Source organism: Patagioenas fasciata, chromosome 6 (genome assembly GCF_037038585.1).
Source record: "Patagioenas fasciata isolate bPatFas1 chromosome 6, bPatFas1.hap1, whole genome shotgun sequence".
Lineage (NCBI taxonomy): Eukaryota > Metazoa > Chordata > Aves > Columbiformes > Columbidae > Patagioenas > Patagioenas fasciata.
The window spans coordinates 38,485,881-38,511,162 of record NC_092525.1 but is presented as its reverse complement, the minus strand read 5'-3'; the positions used below and the strand labels follow the sequence as shown (position 1 = coordinate 38,511,162).

General features: G+C 43.9%; 1 protein-coding gene across 1 annotated transcript in view; it reads right to left on the bottom strand.

The window, feature by feature from the left end:
• Nucleotides 1–25,282, bottom strand: part of C6H1orf21 (chromosome 6 C1orf21 homolog) — a 108,923-nt gene that overhangs the window by 47,019 nt on the left and 36,622 nt on the right. Inside the window, exon 2 of the mRNA XM_065842655.2 lies at nt 17,249–17,454. Within this exon, the coding sequence (XP_065698727.1) occupies nt 17,249–17,342 (94 nt within the window). The 5' untranslated portion in view covers nt 17,343–17,454. The remainder of the gene's footprint in view (nt 1–17,248; nt 17,455–25,282) is intronic.

Below are 25,282 nucleotides of genomic sequence, written 5' to 3'. Positions count from 1 at the left end.
TCAAGGAAGTATTTAGAGGAGGCAGGTCCTGCATTATTTTTTGTTATTACTGTGAGGACACAACTAGAAATAGACTTTTTTGACTAGGTGAAGATAAATGTTATCTTCTGTAGTTAAGATATATATGATGAGCAATTAGAAATGAACGCGGAGAAATCCTGAAATGTTAATTATGCCCTACTTGATCTCGATCAAGTCTGACAGTCAACAAGACCTTTAAAACTGTAATAAGTTCAGGATAAAGGAAACTATACAAAGTTCTATGCATATTTACCTTGCTCTGCCTTGCTAAAGAGTAACACCTTTCTCTTTCCTCATCGAGTTTCATATCAAAACCAAATAAAAGTTAAAGATCTTTACGTTTCTCTCATGTGCAAAACTAACAATCAAGTAGTGAATACAATATCAATTTTAGGACACTATCACTCACAGTGTGTGATACGATATATAAAGAAAAATATATCTTTATGCTTCTTTCATGCATAAGAGTAAAAAATCAGGTACTGTCTTTTGCTGTGTGGCATATTACATTAAAAGAGAAGACTTCCAGCAACTCGGTTCGGTGAGGAATGGGTTTACAAGACTGCCACAGCAAATAGAGTTGAAGAAAAGCAGCCCAATTGAATTGAAAGAAAAACAACATAAATGACGGAAAAACAAAACACAGAAATACTGTCGAACGTAACACCCGTCACAAAATCCATCACAGGATATACATCAGAAAGCAGTAACACCTATAGCACGAAACTCTTTGGAAGAGCAAGAGAGGAAGAATTTTTAGGTTGAATATGCTGGGAAAAAAAATCTCATTAGGCAAATCTTATGAATGAAGATCTCCAGCTGGAAACAGATCATTCTACTCAAACATGTCATCTGGTTGCCATGGCAACATGACAAAGAACAACAGCACTCATTAATAATGATTTCAGTGATAAATGAACATATCAGTTTATAATATTGAATCAATTACTAGAGGGGGGAAACAAGAAAACTGTGGTTGTTCCTATGAGAAAAACTTCAGCACATCGAGACATCGCTGTAAGTGCCATTATCACAGCAGGATCAGCAATGACGCTATTTCCGGCTCAGTTAAAAGAAAAACAAACAAAAAACCCCAAAAAGCACCACTCCATCAAAGATATCTGTGACTTCCGGAGAAATCTTTTGTTAAACGTCAAGTCTTAGAGAAAAATCAAATTGAAAAGCTGATTTATATTGCATTCCCATTTCAGACATCTAAGGACAAACAGATTCAGCTCTGCTGTCACCAACAGGGACGATGGGTGAGCCTCTCTTCTTTATTTTTAGCGACATATCAAGTATCAGACAGAAGCTAAAGTGGTTCTTCAGTCACACCACCAAGAAGAACGTTTCTAACCACACCTGTGCTTCAAATCTGTTCTTCAGTATCTCTTGCCTTTGTATCGAAGGACGTGCCAACATTTATCCTTCATCCATAATACAACGCGTCTACTCTGCAAAATGTGAACTTTTTGTCTGACAGATTTCTCCACACTGTACTTCTTTCCGCCAGGTGCAGAAACGACTCCTACCGCTGCCATCACGAGGAATGCCACGGATCAAAGATTCACGTGCTCTCCTCTCTCGAAGACTTGAAAGCCGAAAACTATATTTAGATAAAGGACTCAATCGCTCTTTCTAAAAATATTTGGTAAAAATCCTAAGAGATTTTGATGCAACTTAACTGAAACATGTAACAGCACGCGAGGCACTTAGATTCTAAACACAAAATGTGCCAAATCACGGAATCACAGAATGTTAGGGATTGTGTTCCAGTTTGAACCCATTACCCCTTGTCCTACCATTGGTTGTCACCGAGAAGAGCCTGGCTCCATCCTCCTGACACCCTTTCCATATTGATCCCCATGAATGAGTCCCCCCTCAGTCTCCTCTTCTCCAGCTCCAGAGCCCCAGCTCCCTCAGCCTTTCCTCACACAGGGGATTCTCCACGCCCTTCAGCATCTTGGTGGCTGCGCTGGACTCTCTCCAGCAGTTCCCTGTCCTTCTGGAACTGAGGGGCCACAACTGGACACAATATTCCAGGTGTGGTCTCCCCAGGGCAGAGCAGAGGGGCAGGAGAACCTCTCTGACCTACTGACCACCCCCTTCTAACCCACCCCAGGTACCATTGGCTTCCTGGCCACAAGGGCCCAGTGCTGGCTCATGGTCACCCTGCTGTGCCCAGGACCCCCAGGTCCCTTTCCCCTACACTGCTCTCCAATAGCTTGTTCCCCAACTTACACTGGAACCTGGGGTTGCCCCTAACCAGATACAAGACTCTATATTTGCCCTTGTTATACTTCATTAATTTTTTCCCCGCCCAACTCTCCAGCCTGTCCAGGTCTCTGATGGCAGCACAGCCTCTGGCGTGTCAGCCAATCCTCCCAGCTTGGTGTCATCAGCAAACTTGCTGACAGTACACTCTATTCCCTCATCTGAATCATTGATTAATATATTGAATAATACTGGCCCCATCACTGACCCTTGAGGCTCTGCATGAGCTATAGGCCTCCAACTAGACTCCGCCCAATGTCATCTACAGTGCCATCGCAAAGGAGGAATATTCCAAGATTGCTTGGGTGGCTGCAGTTTCCATCATCAGAGGTCTTTCAAGTCATGAGCCTCGTGTACCGCACGTTAAAGTCCATCCTGCTTTGGAGCACAAGATGGACAAGGTTTGATCTTCAGATTATTCCAGCTCCGTGATTGTGTGTGGGTATCAGCTGCCTGGATACCAGCAGAGGTTATGTCAAAGATCCCCCAAAAAAAGTCAACAGTTAGAGAAAGAAGTTGCAATATTTCTAGAACTAACCACTAGGTAATGGTGGATATCTAAGTTATCTTAGCTTCAGCTTCAAGCACTGAAAAAAGCAGCATCTACATGGTTCTTTTAATTCTACATGGTTATTATTTCGATTCTGACTTAATTGCTGAGATTTGCAGCTGTGGGGGTGGACTTCCGATGCACCTGGACGTGGGTTGAGAGTCAAGTTTCTTTGGAGATGTCCCAGCAGTGGGTGAGCCGCCTGTCATGTTCCTCTGTCATCAACTCAGAGCTATCAATTCTAGATTTTAGTGATTATATTGTTTTTACTAACATGAAGCAAATAGAAAAAAATACCTTAGGAAATAATCCAATCTATTTCTCTCAGAGAACTAACTGAAAATGTTCAGTTACGTCTCCCACATGAAGTTGCCTTATTTTAATCCAAGCTAAAATACAGCCACTGCTGGAAGCCAAGGCAGCGGACACCACCAGATATTAAACAGAGAACAGGTGCACAAGCACCACACTCGTTCTGCCAACAAAATATAAGTCATCTGACAGCAATGCTGTTGAAAAAAATGAATGTACTACACAGATCACGGCACATCTGGAGACCACCCGCACGTACTTTTTTCTTCTTCCTACACAATCCTAACACGTGTTGAGTAGGAATGCTAATTACTGCGTCTGCACGAGGCAGATGTGATGGATAGGGTTGTTTTCTGGGGGGTAAAAAGGAGAATGAGACATCTAGTGTAACATAAACCAGACCGTATGTGGAGGACTTCTGCAGTATTGGAAGGACACTCACCCTAATGCAAGGCAAGATATGGGTAGCTCTTTTCTATGTTATCAAGAGGTTCCAACTACAGCCACATATCACATCCAGCACTTTATGAAACATTAGCACCCTCAAGAGCAATGCCTTCTTGAAACTAAACTGGAAGATTTTAGCAAATTCCCTTCTCCTTTATCAGAAGACCCTTTTTCAGTCCCAAATCATGACAGCTTTCAACAACATTCCCCTGGGGTCGGCAGCTTTGACAGGAACACGGCTCCATTCACTTTAATGGACATCATCTTGATCTTTGCTGCTGTAGAAGCACAAAACCTCGTCTTGTCATTTAACCCATCCTTCATTAATGCTGTCAGAAGTTTTCAGTGCTGCAAACCGCTTGGGGTTGTTGATCCTTTGGGTATCTCTGTCCTCTCCCACAAAAGGCCCAGCCTGGGGCAGAAGGTGCCATTGCAACACCTGTAATGCCACTGCTCGTCATGGACCTCACTTTATGTATCTTGGGTTTTCTGATTTCTTTCCCCTCTGATCTAATAAAGTGGCAGATGATGACGAAGCCATAATTTCACTCCCTTGTTTCTACAGGTTTACTTTTCGAATTGGGTACACAACCTGCAGAGACCCATCGCTGTATGAAGGAGATGTACAGCTGAATCAAGAACGCCATTACTTGGTTTCTTCTACTACTTGGTTTCTTCTTGGCCAAAAAGTTCCCAAGGCATTGGGATTGTCACATAATCTAAGCACTGTGAAAACTAGTTTTATGTATAAAGGATCATGTTAACTTAACTTGCATCAAGGGCACAGGCCCACTACAGTGTATCTGTCAGGTCTACCTTAGTGGTAGGTAGGTAGATCAGAGGAGTGTCTTCTATATATGTATATGTGTGTATATATATATATATTTCTATATTTCTATACACAACCTCAGGGGCAGTTTCATTATCACAGAAAAAGACTCAGAAATACAACCTCAACATCCAAAAATCCAGTTACTACTAAACACGCAATTTCTGCCTTGCCTGTAATGTCCTTAAAGACAAAGTCTCCGGATCTTTTAGACACCCATTCGTACGTAAGATCTGAGGAAACTTCATATATAAGATGGTATTGAAAAAAACAGCCATGTGATCATATAATTAAAGGGTTTTGTGCGCTTGCCTGTAATTAAGAAGCCAAAAAGCAGTGCTGGTGTTGTACACTCATAACTGACTTTCAGCTACCAGATTTTCCTTGCTGAAACTATATAACTCATATATATATATATATATATATGTATACACACACACACATATATATATACATACACAGACTTTTTTTACTTTTTAATTAACACATAACTTGGAGCCAGACGCCAGGTTGTTCAAAGGAAATAATTTCTCAGGTGGAGATTACAGCCATGGTGCTCGGCAGGAAGGAAACTCAGTAAACACAATTATCTAGCCCACTAAAAAGATCAATTTGAGAAACGAAAGCAGGAGAGGAAACAAGCAGCAGAGAGATTAATTAAAGGAACAGACAGGAGGAAAACTAAGGGTCTGTGCCTTGAAAATATTGCTGCTTATATGAAACAGGGTTTTGGATCCAGGTTGCACTGCGTGGGCCGCCCTGCATCTTGAAGGAGCTGCGAGTTCAGCATTCCCCATTACTTACTACATTTAAACACCACAAATTTATCATGGAATCACAGAATCATTTTGGTTGGAAGAGACCCTCAAAATCATCAAGTCCAACCATTCCCCACCCCTGGCACTGCCCCATGTCCTGAGAACCTCATCTCCGTCTGTCCAACCCTCCAGGGATGGTGACTCCAGCACTTCCCTGGGCAGCCTGTTCCAATGCCCCACAGCCCTTTGGGGAAGAAATTGTTCCCCACATCCAACCTGGTCCAATCTGACGCTGTTTCCTCTGCTCCTGGCGCTTGTTCCTGGGGAGCAAAGCCCGACCCCTCCATGCTCCAAGCTCCTTTCAGGCAGTTCAGAGATCAGAAGGTCTCCCCTCAGCTCCTGTTCTCCAGCTGAACCCCCCAGGTCCCTCAGCCGCTCCCATCACACTTGTGCTCCAGCCGCTCACCAGCTTCTTTCAACTCCCTCCAGCACCTCAAGGCCTTTCTTGAGCCCTCAGGTGATTTTGGTGCCACAGGCGCCGCCATTTCGTGCACTGAGGTGATCCCGCCACCCCTGGTGCCGCCATTTTGAGCCCTGAGCTGAGGGGCCCAGAGCTGCCCCAGGATAGGTGCTTTGTCCTCCCCAGGTCCCAGCACAGGTTCGGTCACTGCCCTGGGCCTGCTGGCCACACCAGTACTGGTCCCAGCCAGGATGCTGGTGGCCTCTTGGCCACCTGGGCACACGCTGGCTCATGTTCAGCCGCTGGCACCAACACCCCCAGGGCCTTTTCCTGGGGCACTTTCCAGCCACTCTTCCCCAGCCTGCAGCGTTCATGGGGTTGCTGTGACCCAAGTGCAGGACCTTGGGGAACCTCAGACAATTGGCCTCAGCCCATGGATCCAGCCAGACCAAACCTCTCTATATGGCCTTCCCAGCCTCCAGCACATCAACACTCCACCCAACATGGTGTCATCTGCAAACTGACTGAGGGTGCCCTCGATCCCCTCATCCAGACCATTGATAAAGAGATTAAACAGAACTGGCCCCAGTGCTGAGCCCTGGGGACACCACTCGTGACCGGCCAACAACTGCATTTGATTTTATTCACACCTTTTTGTGCCTGACCATTCAGCCAGTTTTTAGCCAGTGAAGAGTACACCTGTCCAAGCCAATAGCAGCCAGTTTCCCCAGAAGAATGCCATGGGAAACGGTGTCAAACGCTTATTTTAAACAAAATTGCATGGCCCTGCCCTCAAAGAAAACACCCTGTGCCACTCAAACTTCAAAAACAAAGCTTGAAGAATCAGCTTCACTGCCATAAACCTCTTTGTTGTGAAAGGGAAAGACAGAGAAGAGGAACGGCGGCTGGGGAGCAAACATGCAAATAGAGCACAAGGGCTAAAACTTCTCCCACAATCCAACTAGATGGCAAAAACTTGGCAGGCAGTGACAGTAAGATCTCCTTGATCATAGAGGAGAGACGGGTGCCGTCCTCTCACCTCTCCACACCGCACCCCAGGAACTGCCTTGATACAGGACCTGTCAGGGACTAATTCAGATTCCAGAATATATACTTAATTGATCGCTACTCTGAGCATCCCTTGTACAGCAACAGAGATCCTGCTCCCTTCAGCCCCACTAACATGTCAACCAATTACCCTAGACGCCAAAAACCTCTCCCAAACTGAGACGACCCAAATAGTTCCCCGAAAAAACCAGTCATTACCACGCCACACCCCCAAAATTACACATTTCCTATTACTGCAAGTACATGAGGTGTCTTCAGCTTCCTTGTCAATAAAAAAGCCTCTTTACTTAACAAGTAACACCACTCTCAATCAGTCAACTATTAAATGAGATTGTTGCCCCGCAACGTGTGACTCGAAATGGATTTTCACATCCTTTCGGGCACAGTAGCTTTGTGCCTATTAATATCAGTCTACCAAATTCTCACTGCTCACGTACCTCAAAGAATATTTGTAAATATTCTATTTCATTTTTATTAATTGCATTATGAAAGGGTCAGAATAATTATCCAGGATCGGTTATGTACTGAGAATTCATGATGAGCACAAATGCCTCCTTATTGCCAGTATCGCTGTAAACCAAGAGGGGAGGGAAGGACTAACGAAAAGTTAATTTATAAAATACAGCACACATTTCCAGATGCAAAAGATATAAGAGTTATTCACATTACTTTACTTACAGGCCACCCAAAGAGCTACAAAATTAACCCATCGGAAAGATTAATATTTTACTCCGCTTACAATGCTCAGAGTTAATTCGTTATCTCTGAAAGACGCCTACTTCCCTGAGCAGCATCCACGTTGTAAAAGCTTTATCTAAATCCCTAAAAGCAAACACCTACCCCCCTCCCAGCGCTGATGGAGGAGCAACATTCAAGCAATCAAGGGTAACGAGGGAACATCCTAAGAAAATTCCCGGAACCAGAGTGGCGCCGGGCAGCGAGGGATCGTTCCTATAGTTAGGAATTCAATATATACTTGACTACAAAACACAGGGGATAAAACATAATTTAGGAGACTTCCATTAAAAAATTACACCGTCTTTTTTTCCCCTTTGAATAGATTAAGATCATTCCCGAAACTACAAATCCCGGAACAAAGGTGACTTCATGCTACTCCCCAGTATGGCAGAACATGAAGCGCTCCACGTCTCTGCTGCCTGAACAGCCCCTTGCAGCGCTCCTGTTACAAGAGCAGAAAGGTAAAACATAATTTAAGAGCACCTTAATCCTGATCCTTTTCGACAGATCCTTACCCACCACGGCACAAAATTATACCCTCGTGTTGCTGAAATGAATACGCATCCATGCAGCTTCACGAGGCTTACCTGGGAATCAAAGAATTATCCCCTAGACTGAGGTTTTCCCCGCCAAATTTCAGGCTTTGGATTTTGTTTCGTGTGGGTGTTTTGGTTTGGTTGTTTTGTGTTTTACTTTGTGGCCAATAAATACACCACTTGAAAAACGACAAAAGTACACTGAAATTGAAAATACAGTGGTGTTTTTGTCGTGATTTTTCCCCATTCGCACCTACAGGTAGGCGACGAACACCGATGATTGTGTCTTTAAAAGATTAAGTAAAACCTAAGTTTGTCTGTACCATAAAATAAAGTGATTTCCTCCAGCACCAAGGCTGCCAGAAAATACATCCTGGCTTCTCTCTAGCGAATAGTGAAGGCGGATGCGTGCCCCTATTTATAGCACGCTGCTGCGACTGTGCAACGCAAACCCCAGCCTTGACTATACTCTTCATTTCTAGATACCCACTCAGCCTTAAGTCCAGCTCTTTTTAAGGCGTCAAGGAATTTGAAATTCATCCCTACGCAAGTTAAAACTCTACAAAACTGTGGTTTCATAAAAAATAATATAAGAGGTCATCCCCTCTTCAGCTTGCCTATTTCAAAAGTATTTGTATGTGTTTTCAATCGTTCCAAAGCTAAGAGAAATGTTAAGTTAAATGTTTGATGTCAAACCATATACTAAGGTAAAAGGGCTGCAAAGAAGAAAGGTACTTTAACATCTTCTGCCTAGATAACAACCATGGTTTAAGCTACAGGGATTATTTTTTAAGCTAAGGGCCGCACATTACTATACCAGCTTAGTCATCTGATACAGTTATCTCAAAAAGCAGCAACAAAATTAAGAATCTGTTTTGCTAAATTTATTCAGTTGTTCTCTCAGCAACAGTTACATGGCAAAGACCTGCTGTCCATTTGGGAAAATAATCTTATTTAGGGTCTTTCTGAATATTTTCAAAGGCAAGAACTGAAATAATAGGAGACAGAACTCTAACTATGGACCATTTTTCTTTATTGCTCATTTTTTGCTTCCTGCCAGGAGAAGTCGTGACTAAGAACGGGAAGGCTTGTTCTGGTAAATCAGCCACTCGATGGATATAATTGCACAACCTCACCCTGCCAGCGACCGAGAACGCTCCTCCAGCATGGAAAGATAAGCGATTTGCTTTCGTGCATCTGCTCGGTCAATCTGCTCCTTAGCACAGGCCTGTCTTGGTGTGATCAGCTTCCAAGGGTCGGTGTTTTCTTCTTTCTTTATACTTTGACTTAAAACAAACAAAAAGCTCCTGTAGCTGTAAGGTCAACAGTACGAAAGAGGCAGCGGCTGCTGCGTGAGATGCGAAGGCAGCGAGAGGGAAGTAGGACGTGTCCCTGCCCACGTTCCATCGCCAGCTCCGTCCTGCCCAGCCCTGATAAGACTCCGGAGAGCTATCAAAACACAAGTTATTCATCCTCATGTGTACAGCACTGCAGGGTGGGACAAGCTCTTTAATTCGCCCTGAATGGGAACCCATTCAGTGGAGTTACACAGTGATTACTACACCTGACCAAGGAACCTCTTCAACCACTGTTGCTCAACTTCACCACAACGATTTATAGCTAAGCAATTTTCCAACACCCAAGCGTTTAAATAGCTGCCCTACCATTCCTTTTGAACTAGTTTTCTTCACTGCTAGATCAGTGAAACCAAACGCTGAAAACCAAGTGTGTTAGAAGGAGCCTACAGGAACCTTTCCATTGATCTGGAGCTCATCCACAAGGACCACCAGGCCAGCATGTGCACGAAGAGCTTGTTCTGCTAGCACTCTCTGAGCAAATCCATAGCCCAGAACAGCTTCTTCTTATCTTTTCCAAGAGAGATATTAATATAAAGACGAGCCACTTCGATTCACAGAAGGTGAAAATATGGAGCTTTAATTCATGTAGAAGAGACTGTCTGTACACATTGACCACAAATACCTGACTAGACAAAACCTGAGGGTGTGCTTGGGTTTTGTTTTGATTTTTTTTTGCTTCTTTACGGGAATAAAATAGTAAATGATTGACTTACCAAGAGTGTTCTCAGAGTTACACAAATACACCATAAACCTAGATAACAAACGTGATTTTATTACATTTCCCACGTGAACGTAACACTGAAGCGTGTTTTGGTTCTATTCTTCTCTCTCACTTCCTGAAACCCACGTTTAGGACTAAGCCATGTCTACTCAGATAAGAAAGCAGGCTATCACTAAACCAGGATGGATAAAAATAAAGATGATGTTAAACTCAAAAAATACCATTTCAACCGAATACAAGAAGTGAGGAGAACCAGTCCAGTTTCATTCCAGAAGATGCTCATATACTAAAATGTACCTCAGCCCCACGCAGCAACACACTCGCTTGCTTTTCTTAACCTTTCAACCACTGATGCAAGATCTACTTTGTATTATAACACGAGCTGTTGAAATCATGAATAAGGTGAAAGCTACTCTTTCAGGAGCTCAGCTGCAATGTGAATTTAAGCAATGAAAATCTCCTCCTTTTAAACTCCTGGGGATATTTAAAGCTTTGCACCCCTGAGGCCAAGTGTCTACGTGCCACTCACCTCCATGGAGTTCAGATTAAGCACCGCATGGAACAAGTGCCGGTGGTTGTACCAGAGATATTTGTTCATGTCCAAAAATGTCTTTTAAAAAGGTTTTTGTCTGAAAATACCCAGCGGGGGATTAGGACACTGCACGGTGCTGGTCCTAGTGATGCAAAATCACTACTGTCCCCAAAACGAATAAGGTCTGACATTGCAGAAGCACGTCAGGACAGCCAAATGAGCTGAAGCAATTACTCTGAGTGCTAATCAGCTGATCAGCAGAATCAATAGAATAAATGCTGCCAGGCAAAGTGAGCTGCAGGGACCCCGTCATCAGGGCGTGAATTCATGGCCAACATGACGGAAATTATGCTCCTTAAGCTACTTCTTTGCAGACAGCTTCAGTTCAGATGGCCAGAAGAAAGGATTTCTCATTCTCAACTTTAGTGGTGTTTTTGTGGTTTTGGTTTTCTGACAGTCAGAGGAAAGCGAGAGGTAAAAGGAAGGTGTTATTCACCGAGAACACTTCTCATATATCTTACTTCAAGTTTTCTCTAAGAACTTCCCAAATTCAGATCTGTAAAAGGCCAGAAGATGACCTGCAGAATTCTGAGCAGAGGAACAAGGCAGTTTTAGGAAAGCTGATCTCATATTAATTAAGGACATCTGAACAGCTTTTGCCAGGCTCACAGGTATTTTGAGGTGTCCTGAGAGTCAACCTAAGCCTGAAGTTTTGATTAAGATGGTGCTTCTAGGCCTGTCAATCACATCAAGAGCCTTCAAAACAAAGTAATCCCTACAAAGGTTTGGGCCCAATATTTCTGGAGAAGACAACGCACATTTAGGAAGTCATAGTCCCACATTCCCCTTGCCATTCTCTTCCTGTATACCGTGGACATGTTTTTAAAGCTTTAATAATTTTAGCACCTTTTAGCATTTACTTAAATGCAGGTAAGTCAGAGCTCCGCTGTCTTGGGCAGCAGAACAAGATACACACAGGTGGAGGAGACATGAGGAAAGAAATACTTGACTGTCACAAGGCAGGGGTTAGCAGGAGCGATGCAAACCCATAAAACATGCAGGAAGAAAGCAAACACTGCATCAAGAACACTCATCATGATTTGATAAAAGATTTGGTGTTTTAAACGGCGGTATTGGTGAACAGGCCGTCAAGTAAAGTCACCTCCTTCCACCTCAGTTATGGTACTGATCTGTTTTGGGTGGAGAAACTGAACATTTTGGGGGGGAAAAGGAGATTTCCCTGTGAGCTGGGTGGCTGCTGTCCTGACACTGCAGAGCGGCACACAACACCTCCACACTTGCCCGAGTTAAATCCTCGCACCTTCCCGCTTGGCTTTTGAACTATGGGCATTGTCAAAAGATCTGGGGAGAAGCATCAACACAGGAAAAAACTGCTGAGAAAGGTGAGTGAGGAAGAGCAGAGATGGGGGTGTGCACACTCGTGAGCAACCTGAGATCCACCACACGCCTTCTCCGTGCTGCCCGTCTCTAAACCAAGGCTTGGCGTTCAGCTTTATTTAGACTAGTTTAGCAGTTAGAGCTGTTGTTAATAACTGAAATCCTATCTTGGCAATTGCAGCACGGATATTCCCAATTTGCCAGAAGATTCTTACCTGCCATGTTTACACTTAATTTTGCAAAGCACCCAAGAGCTCCATATAAACATCTGGATTAGCCTCTCAGATTAACAAGCAGATTCTAAAATCTATTTTTTTCCCGCACACCAAATCACATTACCGGTTATTTGCTTACACAAAAAAATTACGTCAATAACCTCCTCGCTAAATGAACATCTCATAATTTTTTAAAATAAAATTAATCTCCAAGAGATGTTATATTATATAAACATATGCTGAAGTCAACAACAGGCTCTGTCATGGTATTCTGTTCTTCATTGGCATTTACATTATTATAGTTCTTACGTATTGCCCTGGAAATCAGCTTTGAAGTGGAACGATGAATAAATGAAGATTTATTGTTACTATACTTATTAGAGGGATTTTTAAGTCATTAGAGACCAACAAGACATAATAATCATGTTATATTCAATCTTCTCTAGAACATCTCCTTTGATAGGCCTGCTAACTCAATTATTTAAATATACATTACAGCAAAACGCAGCGTGCCTTCTACTGCGCGGGATAAGATGGAAATTCTTCTGTTTTGTTCTCAGTCAACCAGAATCTGTTCTTACAGAATTCATGGGTTTCACGGTGGGTTTCTCCATTTTAAATGCTGGAGTTTCAAATTGCCAGCAAACACCTGGCTCAATGTGTCTGCTCAACTGAAAAGAAGGTTAAAAGCTGGGGAAGAAATAAAGCACTGGAGCACAATATTAACCTGCAGTGACTTTTAAAAGGAAAAAACAAACAAACAAAAAAAATCTATAACTCTTCTAAAGCAGGGTGGCTAAACCCTGAAGAAAGCTTTGGACATGTTAAGTGGCCTTCTAGACAGGCCACCGTCTGAAGGCTGGGAGGGAGGGCCGCAAAACGGTTGGGTTCAATGATCTTGAGGGTCTCTTCCAACCAAAATGATTCTACGATAAAACAAGAGTAAGGCTCATGGCATGTGAGACAACAAAAAGGCAGAGGGCAGACCTCCTTGATATCTTCAGTCCAAACAATGAAGGATGTTTCCCTGCCTCAACTCCATGTCCAGCGGACTTTCTTTCTAGTATAAGTTGGGGAACGACCTGTTGGAGAGCAGTGTAGAGGAAAGGGACCTGGGGGTCCTGGGGACAGCAGGGTGACCATGAGCCAGCACTGGGCCCTTGTGGCCAGGAAGGCCAACGGTACCTGGGGTGGGTTAGAAGGGGGTGGTCAGTAGGTCAGAGAGGTTCTCCTGCCCCTCTGCTCTGCCCTGGGGAGACCACACCTGGAATATTGTGTCCAGTTGTGGCCCCTCAGTTCCAGAAGGACAGGGAACTGCTGGAGAGAGTCCAGCGCAGCCACCAAGATGCTGAAGGGAGTGGAGCATCTCCCGTGTGAGGAAAGGCTGAGGGAGCTGGGGCTCTGGAGCTGGAGAAGAGGACACTGAGGGGGGACTCATTCATGGGGATCAATATGGAAAGGGGGAGTGTCAGGAGGATGGAGCCAGGCTCTTCTCGGTGACAAACAATGACAGGACAAGGGGTAATGGGTTCAAACTGGAACACAAGAGGTTCCACTTAAATTTGAGAAGAAACTCCTTCCTGGTGAGGGTGGCAGAGCCTGGCCCAGGCTGCCCAGGGAGGTTGTGGAGTCTCCTTCTCTGCAGACATGCAAACCCGCCTGGACACCTTCCTGTGGAACCTCAGCTGGGTGTTCCTGCTCTGGCGGGGATATTGCACTGCATGAGCTTTCCAGGGCCCTTCCAGTCCCTGACATTCTGGGATTTTGGGATTCTTCACAGTAAAAATCCACATTTAATACCAACCAGATGGGTTCTTTTCTCCACAGCAAACACCCTCATATAGTTACAGTTCTTGTCCATCATTTACAAGTGGGAAACTTAGATGCCAGAGTCTGACCAAGCCCCTTCTTCTCTGCCCTCTGGACCTTCCACCATGACTCAACCTGGACAGCAGAGCTGGGACAGAGGAGTTCTGACACCAGCTCTTATTGTCCAGCTGGGAAATAACTGCAACACTCACCATGACCACCTAAGCTCATCCCTCAGTAGCTCCACTTGCTACTTGTGGGGCTGCAGTTATAACAGTGGAGCAAAACAGGAAAGATGGAAGATGGAGCTCACAGAAAATCATGTCAACAACTGCTCTTATTTGCGGGAAAAGGCGGAAAGCAAAAGGTTTGTCAGCTATGTGGTAAACGCTTTCGACCACACATGATAAAAACCCCTAAGTGGCAAAAAGAAAACCCCAGCAGCGTAAGGGAAAGGTAGGAGCAAAATTGGCCAGAACTAAACAGAGTATTTTCATACCTCCCATCACTCAAAATGACCTATTTAAAGTAAAAGCAAGATGGACAGTACGACTCTTCCTGCCTGCAACTTGTTTGGGGATGATGTTCAAGGAAGAAGGTGGAGAACGGTGTTAATCTCAGGTGCTGGGCAAACAGCGAGGGGCGATGTTCTGTACTCTTTCGGATCACACCGGCTGCCCAGGGAAGGCAGCACCAGCACTGGGGTATTTTCCTTTATTTCTGTCATTGCTGTTCCAAGTCCTTCAGGATTTTCTCCACTTGTAAGACATCTAAGGCAACCTGGGCTACTGCAACCACGAAGCTCATACCTGCTTGTTCTGCATGTCAGGTTAGTCCCCAGATGCGAACGCTGCAAGCGTTCGTCATCTATTAACATCTTTATTTACAGATACTAATATTCTCAGGATGTTATCAGCGCTGCCATTACATCAGACACTTCCAACCCCACATGTCATCTCCATTGCTTTTAGTTTGCTGCCTCCTTCCCCAAAACAACTTCTTTTAGTGACTGCCTCTTAACCTCCTTTCCATTACCTCCTTGCTCCTCGTGCCCTTGCTCTGCCCAGTCATTCTGCAGCTCATTTTCAGTCTCTACATGCTGCTGAGATGCTCTGCTCTTGACCACTGGCTGGATGAGACACCCCTGTCCTTCCCCAGCAATAAGCAAAGAGACATTGAGCAGCTCTCAGCACCTGAAACTGGACCAGGGGCACACAGGATGGCAGGTGATTTTTTAACCGTTGTTAACTTTGTGGTTCCTCCTGTATCTCTGGGAACTTATTCTGCTGACATTTGTCATCCTGGCTGAGATGGTCTGTTCAAAATGGCAGGACTATGTTTGTGATATTAAGGTATCTATTTTTTTTTTAATATTGAAAAATGATATTCAGGAACTATGCAAAGCACTGGACACGTGGCTTCCTGCTTCTGAGCATCTAAGCATCCTCTTGATCACTTATAAATCCCAAAAAGGCAGCAGTAAAACCAAGTACACTCCAGCTCCCCTTTCTCATACACCCGATTCCTCATTTGGAGGCTGAGCCGCAGCAGCAAGGGAAAAAAACACGTTTTTTGTGCTCATTCTAGTCACCTTTCAACAAGTTGGTTAAGTCACAGACTTCAACTCTTTGCTAAAAAAAGGATCAGTCATTGAACTGGTTCCTTGGCGATGACAAACGGCGTTCCTAATCTGAAGTACGTGCCAGAAAATGGTTAACAGCAGGTAGCATTTCTGCTATTGATAGGGTTCTGCAAAACAGGGAATGATTAACGGCCCTCAAATGGATCCCAGAATAGCTAAATGACGCCGCTGACACCAGGCCAGCTCCATAAAGTGGGAGCCTTTTCAAATCCCTTAGATCTTCTTGATCGTCTGACTCCAGAAATCACTCTAGGTTTGCCGTCATTAAAATTATGACCTTTAGCCTGCGGCATGCAGTTAAATTCAAAAAAAATTAGACATATTGCCAAAATTGCTCCCTCACTAAATATCAACTAAAATATCAACTCAAGTTCCTTTGAGAAACTAATAGAGGTTTATGTTTATGACAGCACTTGAAGCCTGTTTTAAATAACAGCAACGTTCTGAACTCACAATTCCAAACCTGGCATCTCTCGGTGAAGCTGCAGGCATGGAAAAACAATCCATCATTTATGCCTGAACCGCACTGAACAGCTACTTTCTCTTCGGATGATGCCTCCAGGTGTTTTTCCTTTGGGATCCACCGTTGGGAGCAAGCTAGCCCCCACAAAGGTTGAAAAAGGGAAATATCATTGCTTTGGAAATCAAAGGGAGATATTTTTTGCTGCTAGATGTGTCATTCCCACTTCTACACAACGAATTGCTATAAAAACCAGTAGAGAAGGGAAGTTTGGCGTACTTGGTAGCAATGCACCTATTTTAAGAAGAACAGCACCAAGTAAGCTTATTCAGAGCTGACTTTCAGACAGATATCTGGGCAGACCTAGAAATCTCACTTCTGACCAGCCTTCCAGATAATTCCTAACTGAATTATTATGTAGATCATTTACACCACTATCTAAAAAATACCCAGCTTACACTAACAGAATCTGGGCGGGTGGAGTGAAAGAAAACAAAGAAAAATCATGAATGTGACTAAACGTTTTCTCTGACACAGCCTTCCTGATGCAGAAGTGAAAATACCTGGATCACTGACCGGTCTTCCCACTCAGTGAAGCAGATGTTTCCATCCCACGTTCAGAGCTTCCCAGCGCCACTGAATCCCTTGCAGAAGGTTATTTCTAGTTTTTCTCCAAACCCTGCTTGCTACAGGACTTCAGAACTGATGTTTTATTGCTTTAAAGGACAGCAGTATTGAGGAATTATTCTTCTTACTGAATAGACTTTTATTTTTAGGAAATGAGTCAATTATTTTGGTACCTAATGACAAATATATAACAGAGACACATAGATAACTATGAAGGGGTTGTGCAACTCGTTGTCTTCGAACTGTTCCAGGATGTGCAGACTTAAAGCCAGTGCTTACTGTACATCACTTCAAATGTTCATTTTCCACTAAGCATTTCACCCCAACCCCTGTTTCTGCTGTCACTGTCCTGTCCCTTGGAGGGGCCAACTGCACTATCAGCGCGATTTTAACATCCTCCTTCCTTTATACTTTGCAAAAGAATAAGGTTCCCAAATATATCTCCCAGAACATTCACAATGCTGGGAGAAGGATGCAATCAGGCAACACTTACCACCAAACACATCTCCGTTCTGATAGTTCTTCCCCTTCTGAGTTTCCTCTTCGTTTTGAACAGTAGAAACATGCTTGGCAGAGGCACAGCCCATAGCTTCATTCAGACAGCTCCAGCTGGACCCAACCACAAATCATCTCTAGAGGCGCACGCTCATCATTCGAAAAATAATCCACCTTCTCGCCCTGTTGCCAAGACCCTTTCACCTAAAGATGGGAGAAGAGAGAGAAAAACCGTGAACGAAAGGTAACTTCTAAACCTCCAAGAAGACAAATAATAGGGTTTCTGAAGTACAAGAGCACAGGCCATCTCCATCATCTCAGGTGGTTAAAACCATATTCAACAAACATCTGATATAGGTAGATCATGATATAGGTAGACTGATCCTATTCTTTAATCCTTGGCTTGAAGGAAGCAGCACAGCACAGATATTTTTCCCACCCATCCAGTCATTCCCACAGAACACAGGGGTTTTTGGGGGAAGGAAATAAACCAGCAATTATCTGCTCCTCCTGTTCCTTCTACCAATCTACCTATCAAGCCAGATTTCTTACAAAGTGCTTTAGTGATTAAGAGCTGCTAATTGCAAGTGTTCAGACAAAATACTCCCCCTAAATCAATTAAAGACCTTATGTTAATAGATGTGAAAAGCAATAGCCTGCTGTATTATCTTTTTTCTACGTGATCATTACTCTGCGGGATCCATAAAACGTCCACTGCTCAAAAAGGCAACTATCCCCATTTTAAGATGGAATAAGACTCCCTGAACAATCCAGATGTCATGTAAAACAACAGGGAGAAGACCAGCTCCCACCTTCTGTCTTCCTCTGCACGGAAAAGTGTTTTTCTCCATTCAACGGGGGCATTTCACTCAAAGTGTACAACATATATACACTCAATCCCTGTCCCAAGCAGCCAGCTCTCTCATTCACACCTCCATGTTCCTTTTTCTTGATGTTCAGTATATTTCCCAACCTAGGTTTTGCAGCAAAAAGCTAGGGGAGCTTTCTGCCTCCCCAAGCAACCGCCAAGGCTGTTCTTCAAACCATTTTAATCCGATGGAGGAATAACAGCAGACTGGGAAAGGGAACTGCTAAGTGGGCTGGAAAAGAAACACAGGTGTTGATTTTCTTACAGGATGCAAATTTGCTTAAAGACAGTAGATTTTAATAGACCAGCTGAAATGAGGGGGGGCGGGATAATCGAGTTTTTGGCCCCAGATTCCCAGTTTCAAATTTCAAATAAAAGCAGGAGGTTCGAGGTAAGCGGAGCCTGCAAACAGTAATTTTCATTTCTGATTTAAAATATAAGCAGTTCTATCATCCCAGAGAAAAGCAGATGGAAAAGAGCAAGGGGAGACCCAGTGTCACCCCAAAAAAGACAAGGAGGTGTGAAGGCGGGACATGGGGAATCACTGCAAACCACAAACCCTGCACCTCTGTCCCAGAACAGCCAAACTGCACCCACACAAGTACCTGTTGAATGAATTACGCCACTGCCACATTCAACTATTTTTTCCTCTTTCTTTTTCTGTCTCTCAGCAGGGACCATTTAACAAAAGGCAAACAGCCGCTTAGTAATAAAAACCAAATGCTACTCTTAACGTAGCAGTAGGTTGGTTTTGGGGAGAGGATTATTTTTTCTTATTTGCAAGGCCTTATACACAACCAACATGCAGCAAAACAAATTGCAAAATACTTAGTTGTTGATTAGCACCCAGGAGGGCGATGGTCCCATCACCCAGAAGCAATTGGGAGCAAAGAGATGCAGAACGTGAACGCAGAAGGATAAAGCTCTTTGGGAAGGAAAACTGTATCTTGGTAGCACACGCCAACCTTACTAAAAATATGATCAACATTCAAAGGCACGCTGCGATTAAAGGAAAAAAATGGGAATACAGGACTGGAAGCTCCACTTTTTACATTAAAGAACAGTAATCACAGCAGTACCTGAACCAGCTACACAACTAATTCTTGCCTTATGGAGGCAACTCCTCCTGCTGCCAAGAAACTGGGCTGAGAAAGCGACTCCAAAATGACCTCCAAGGTAAGTCCAACACACATTTCCAGGCACGTTTCTTGGAGTGCTGTAAATACAGTGTGGTGAGACGGGCAGCACTTCCATACAATGCCTAACACTGCCCAGAATTAGCAGAGGATTTAAAACAAATTAAAAAAAAATTAAAAAGAGTGGGAGAAAAGCAGCATTAATTTAAAGAGCGACAAAATCGGAGATATGCAGCCCCGTGATGCTCCCCAGCCTCACACCGTCCTGCCCGAGGACCAAAGGTTCAGGTACCAGCGGAGATTCAGGGATGTGAAACGCAGCCCTCTGAACGGCAGCAAAATAACAGCATCTGTTACGCCTCCTCCCCCACTTTCTCACAAATACAATCTTCCCTTTTGTCTTCCTGAGTGTTTTGGGGGCATACAGATTTTTAGAAGCCAAAAATAATAATAATTTTAAAAAAAATAAAAAAAAAATTAAAAAGAAAAGCCTCAAACCATTTGCAGTTCGTGTTCACCACCCACCACCGTTAATTATCGAGATCTCAGAGGCAATTTGCAGGCTCCCATCTGCAAAACGCTGGTGAGAAAAATCTCTCCGGCAGATCAAAAGTGTCTATACCACCCCCAAATTAAACGCAGCAAGCTTAAGATTAACATTTTATGTGCAGGTCAGAAGACTACAGATGTTCTCAGATGCTGTAGTTTGTACCCCAAGTTTCTTCTAAGCTAAAAAAAGGGGAGCTCAAATTAGAAGAGAAATTGCTGTTGGGAAACTTAAGCATTTTTTTTTGAGGTGTGCCTATATTGTGCTTTATCTTTCACCGGCTCTTTCAACGCTTCATTAATTCGCCCGTCATCCCCTCACCTCTTATTTCTGACAGTCACATCCAAGGAGCATCCTTGACAAAACACATTTCGCTTCCGCAGCCAAAAACCAAACACTTCACAGCAAATGGAGGATCTCCACTCTTTTACAATAAATGTTGGTTAATTCTTCTGTTAACACAGGTTTTTTTGTTTCCAGCTTTACTGCACTGAGACAACCAATCTTTCATGTTCTTCAGCCTGCAGACACATCTAAAAGTTTCCTTCTGTGTCGACCACACAGGGAAACCAGGCTAAAAGCTCAAGAGATCAAAGCAATGAGCTTCGTGCAACCATGAAAAAAACCTTAATCCCAGAATGTCAGGGGTTGGAAGGGACCTGGAAAGCTCATCCAGGTCAATCCCCCCATGGAGCAGGAACACCCAGCTGAGGTTCCACAGGAAGGTGTCCAGGCGGGTTTGAATGTCTGCAGAGAAGGAGACTCCACAACCTCCCTGGGCAGCCTGGGCCAGGCTCTGCCACCCTCACCAGGAACAAGTTTCTTCTCAAGTTTAAGTGGAATCTCCTGTGTTCCAGTTTGCACCCATTGCCCCTTGTCCTACCATTGGTTGTCACTGAGAAGAGCCTGACAGACAGGAAAAACACACTGTTTTTTCCTATAATACAACCTAGTCCAAGCACAACCCAAGTATTTAACTTAGTGCTATTAATCATATTTGTATCTTATAAGGAAGAGGCCTGTTTGATTTCCATTTTATTCCCCCCCCGCTCCAAAAAAAAAGAAGAAAGACAAACTGGAAAGCTGAATTTGCCCCCCATGAGGGTCAATGAAAATCAGCACCTGGGAGTCCCTGTTCCTCAGCCACCCTCCACTACTTCTGCCAGAAAAAAATGCCTTTTGGCATTTTTGAGCCAAAAAGATGGAGTTTTTAACCTTCGAAGCGCACCAAGGAGGGCAGGAAAAAAATGATCTCCTTCTTCGACTTATTCGAACTGGCGCTGCTGGTGAAGAGCGTAGTTATAATGAAAATTAAGCCACTGATTTGCTAAATGACCAAGGCGAAGTTACGGCAGAACAAGGGTTGCAAACGCTCTGGGGTAAATAGGAAAAATAGGAAAATCAAAGTGAGGGGTGATGCTTTGAACCCACAGGCAGAACACGCTCCCGTCTCTTGGTACCGATAGCCATGAAATTAAGCGTTTTCTCCCCTCGTTTGTCTTTGCGATGCAGAATTTGTGTGTTTCTGCCCACACCTCAGCACCCCACTGGAGCCACGCTGCTCCGGCCTGCTAGGCCAAGGCAGCAGCAACCGCCTGAAAGGGAGAAAAATGACCGCGGTGCTGCTGTAAAAATCAATAACACGCAAGGAAACGCAGAGAAAAACGTTTTCTAGCATCTTACTCAGGCTAAAAAGTACCTAAAAATAAAAACACATCATCAAACTCAACCAGCCCAGTTGCCCAGTCGGGTGGCGGGACGGCCTGTACCCTCTCTTGGAAAGCCGTGTTCAGAAAGATCGTATTTTAAGCCATCACTTTATAAAGAGTAAACAAGAATATTGCAATTTGACAGCTAAAGAGACCTGATAGAAAAACCACAGCAATTCATCTCCCTCTTTTTCCCAGCAGGGAGAGCCTGGTTTGAATTAATGTTCCTAATTTATATCATCAGGTTATTGGTTGTTACAGGACAGACTTTGCTCCGCTGAGGCTTATCTCACCTTTTTTATCAGCAAAATTAGCCTCTTATTTTCTTCCCTTTTGTTTGCAATCAGCATTTCTGCTGATTCAATACGTGGGGTTTGATGTATTGGAGCAGCAAGTGATTTCCAAAGAAAACAGCTCTTAAAAGCAAGGCAATACTTTTAGGGAACGTGTTCTCATAAGGAGAAATACCACCAGTGAGCACCTGGGAAGAGATTTCACACATCACACAGGAAAATACAAATGAGGAAGGGAAGGGGAATCACATTGCGACTTTCTTCTTCATCCACATAAGCTGGAGTTTAAGTAACACCACTGTGAAAAGCCCAGCAACCCAGGAGCAAGATAAATCAGTCACAGGGCCTGTAATTTTTGCCGTTTCCAAATAAAATGAATTGTTTTTTTAAAACTCAAACATAAGTAGCGATAGAAAAATTACCACCACCATTACAGAAAGTAGTTCTAGCATATATATGTTTTCTCCCTCTTTCTAGGAGAATTAATAGACAAAATATTGAAGACAGACAAGACTTTGAAATGCTGGGCCCACAATACTGCAGGGTATTTTTTCCTTTGCTCACAGAGGAAAAACACACTGGACAGGGTATGTTTCTGGTGAGAAAGCAAAATTTTCATGCAATATATTTACGTATTCAACCTGCACAGCATCTTTCTAAACAGGAGCGTTACCCCAGCTCCTCTTTACCATAGCAGGTGGTGCTACTCAACTAGAATTTCCTAAGAATCAGGACATTCATCCTACATACTTTCCCTTTGCGGAAAAGAAAGAACACGTGTTTTTCATTAAAAATAAGATTACATGACAATAAGCTGAGAAGACCTTAAATATCTCCTGCTTCGATACAAGGGATGGCTGTAGCTGTTGCAAGGACATTATGGAATTGCAGTAGGTATTTCCACAGCACACACAAAATATTCAGATGTGTGTATTGAACACGTTTCCAAGCTGGTGGGTCACTGAAGTATCTCTGCCCATTACTCAATATTATATATAAACTTCTCTTCTGGGTCATAGTCAGCACTGGATAAGTGAAAACCCAACAGAAACCAGCGTGAGGGACACAATGAAAAGCAATGAGACCTTTTCCACTGACTTTAGGCGGCTTGAGGTCACTCCCTAAAACTCAAATTGCACAGAAGAACGATTGGTTTGGGATTTATTTCCAAAGGGATTTTGGAAAGGTGGCGCTGGTGATGGCACCCAGTCAGCAAACTGGGGTGATAACGGACAGCACAGCAGAAAAGCCAAGTTAAATTCTCCTTTTTGTATATCTAAGCATAATCTCCAGCACTTACTGTAACGGGTGGGGTGCCCAAGTACCTCTGAAGTATGAACCAAGCCAAAAATAACCCCTCCTATTTAATTTTATTTCTGTCCTCATGGTTTAAGACCAAGATATGGTTTACTGAGCAAGACACAGCAAAAAGCCCTGAGGTACAGGAACAGCGATTTATACAATGTTTTGTACATGTCTGAGAATCATCTCCCTTTTGAGAACCAATTCCCCTTGCTTTGCCTTACTAAAAATAATTTAAAGATGCAACCATTACACCGAGCCAATCGACCCTGTCATTCAGAATTAGATTAAGATAAAATTTTTAAATTAAGATTGAAATAAAATTATAGCTGTAGCAACGCCACCAACAAACCCATTTGCTTTGGAGGAAAACCTTGAGAGATAATAACCACACTCTGAAAAAGCAGCTTCATTCTCCTAAATCCCTCCTGCTCTCTTTCCACCAGTGATGGGGGATGTTCTTCCAGATGGAAATGTTGACTTTGATCTCCATTCTTTTTTACGACTGCCCCGTCCCTCAACAAGTCTTTCCTAAAAACGTGAAGAGGTTCAAGAGAGGTTCTCCTGCCCCTCTGCTCTGCCCTGGGGAGACCACACCTGGAATATTGTGTCCAGTTGTGGCCCCTCAGTTCCAGAAGGACAGGGAACTGCTGGAGAGAGTCCAGCGCAGCCACCAAGATGCTGAAGGGAGTGGAGCATCTCCCGTGTGAGGAAAGGCTGAGGGAGCTGGGGCTCTGGAGCTGGAGAAGAGGAGACTGAGGGGGGACTCATTCATGGGGATCAATATGGAAAGGGGGAGTGTCAGGAGGATGGAGCCAGGCTCTTCTCATTGACAAGCAATGATAGGACAAGGGGTAATGGGTGCAAACTGGAACACAAGAGGTTCCACTTAAATTTGAGAAGAAACTTCTTCATGGTGAGGGTGTCAGAGCCTGGCCCAGGCTGCCCAGGGAGGTTGTGGAGTCTCCTTCTCTGCAGACATTCAAACCCGCCTGGACACCTTCCTGTGGAACCTCAGCTGGGTGTTCCTGCTCCATGGGGGGATTGACCTGGATGAGCTTTCCAGGGCCCTTCCAACCCCTGACATTCTGGGACTATGCAATCTGTAATTTTATACTTTCAGGGTCTCATCCCACTTTAGACCCACTGATCTATCCTAACAGGTTGACAATAAAAAGCTCTCCAGTTGGTTGACTGGGAAAATCCTTGAAAAAAATGTACAAAAATGAAATGACAGAGCCCACCATAACCCCCCCCACCTCAAGCTGCAAATACAACTATAATGAATCCATGTCCCCAAACAATGGTCTCCAGCTTTCACCTGGAGACCTCTCCTTGCTCCCCACAAGTTTGGCCAAGCAGCAATTTTGGCCAAATTCATCCTGGCAGAGGGAAGGGGGAGCAGGAACGGTCGGGAAGAGGTTGCTGGATGTCCCTGCAGCAATCCAGAGCCCCCAGGGTCACATCCAAGTCATTTTTCATCCAAAAAGCTGTGACAGGAGCTACTTCGTGTGCCACTTAGGTTGAAATTAAAACAAAACAACTCAGCTACACAGAAGCCAAGGAGGTGAGATGCCAGGGACCTGCTGCTAATGTGTCAGCAAAGTAACATTTGCCATATGCACCTCTGCTGTTTCTGTGCAATTAAAGCACAAAACAATTTAAAGGGGCCTCCTTATTTTGGAGACGAGCTAGAGAGAGACGAAATCTTCCTTCATTAACCCAGTAACACTTAAACAATAGAATAAGTGCAGAGATGTTCCTCAAAACCACAGGAGGAGCAATCCCAGCCCCATGCATGGCTGAAACGACAGCGACAACCGAGCCAAAAATCATCAGTTAAAATCAATGCTAAAAGCTAACGAAGTGGCTCATTTCACCCGTAGCTTTTTTGTGATCAGTTGTACAAGTTCAGCATTTCTATCGGGGATATTTTTCATGCAGTCGGGACGTTTCCTAACTGCCTGTTCCCTCCTGCTTAGCAGGGTTAATCCTCAGGGATCGAGGAGGAGAAAATGGGACTTGTGATGCAGAAAGCCACAGCACTTGAACATTTGCATTGGTATGGTTTGATCCCAGAGCCCTACACCATACCCTATCTGATATCGTACCCTATCGCGCAGGTTTTGCCCCCAAAACCCGAACTGGGAGGGCAGCTGTGGAAGCAGGTTGTGTTT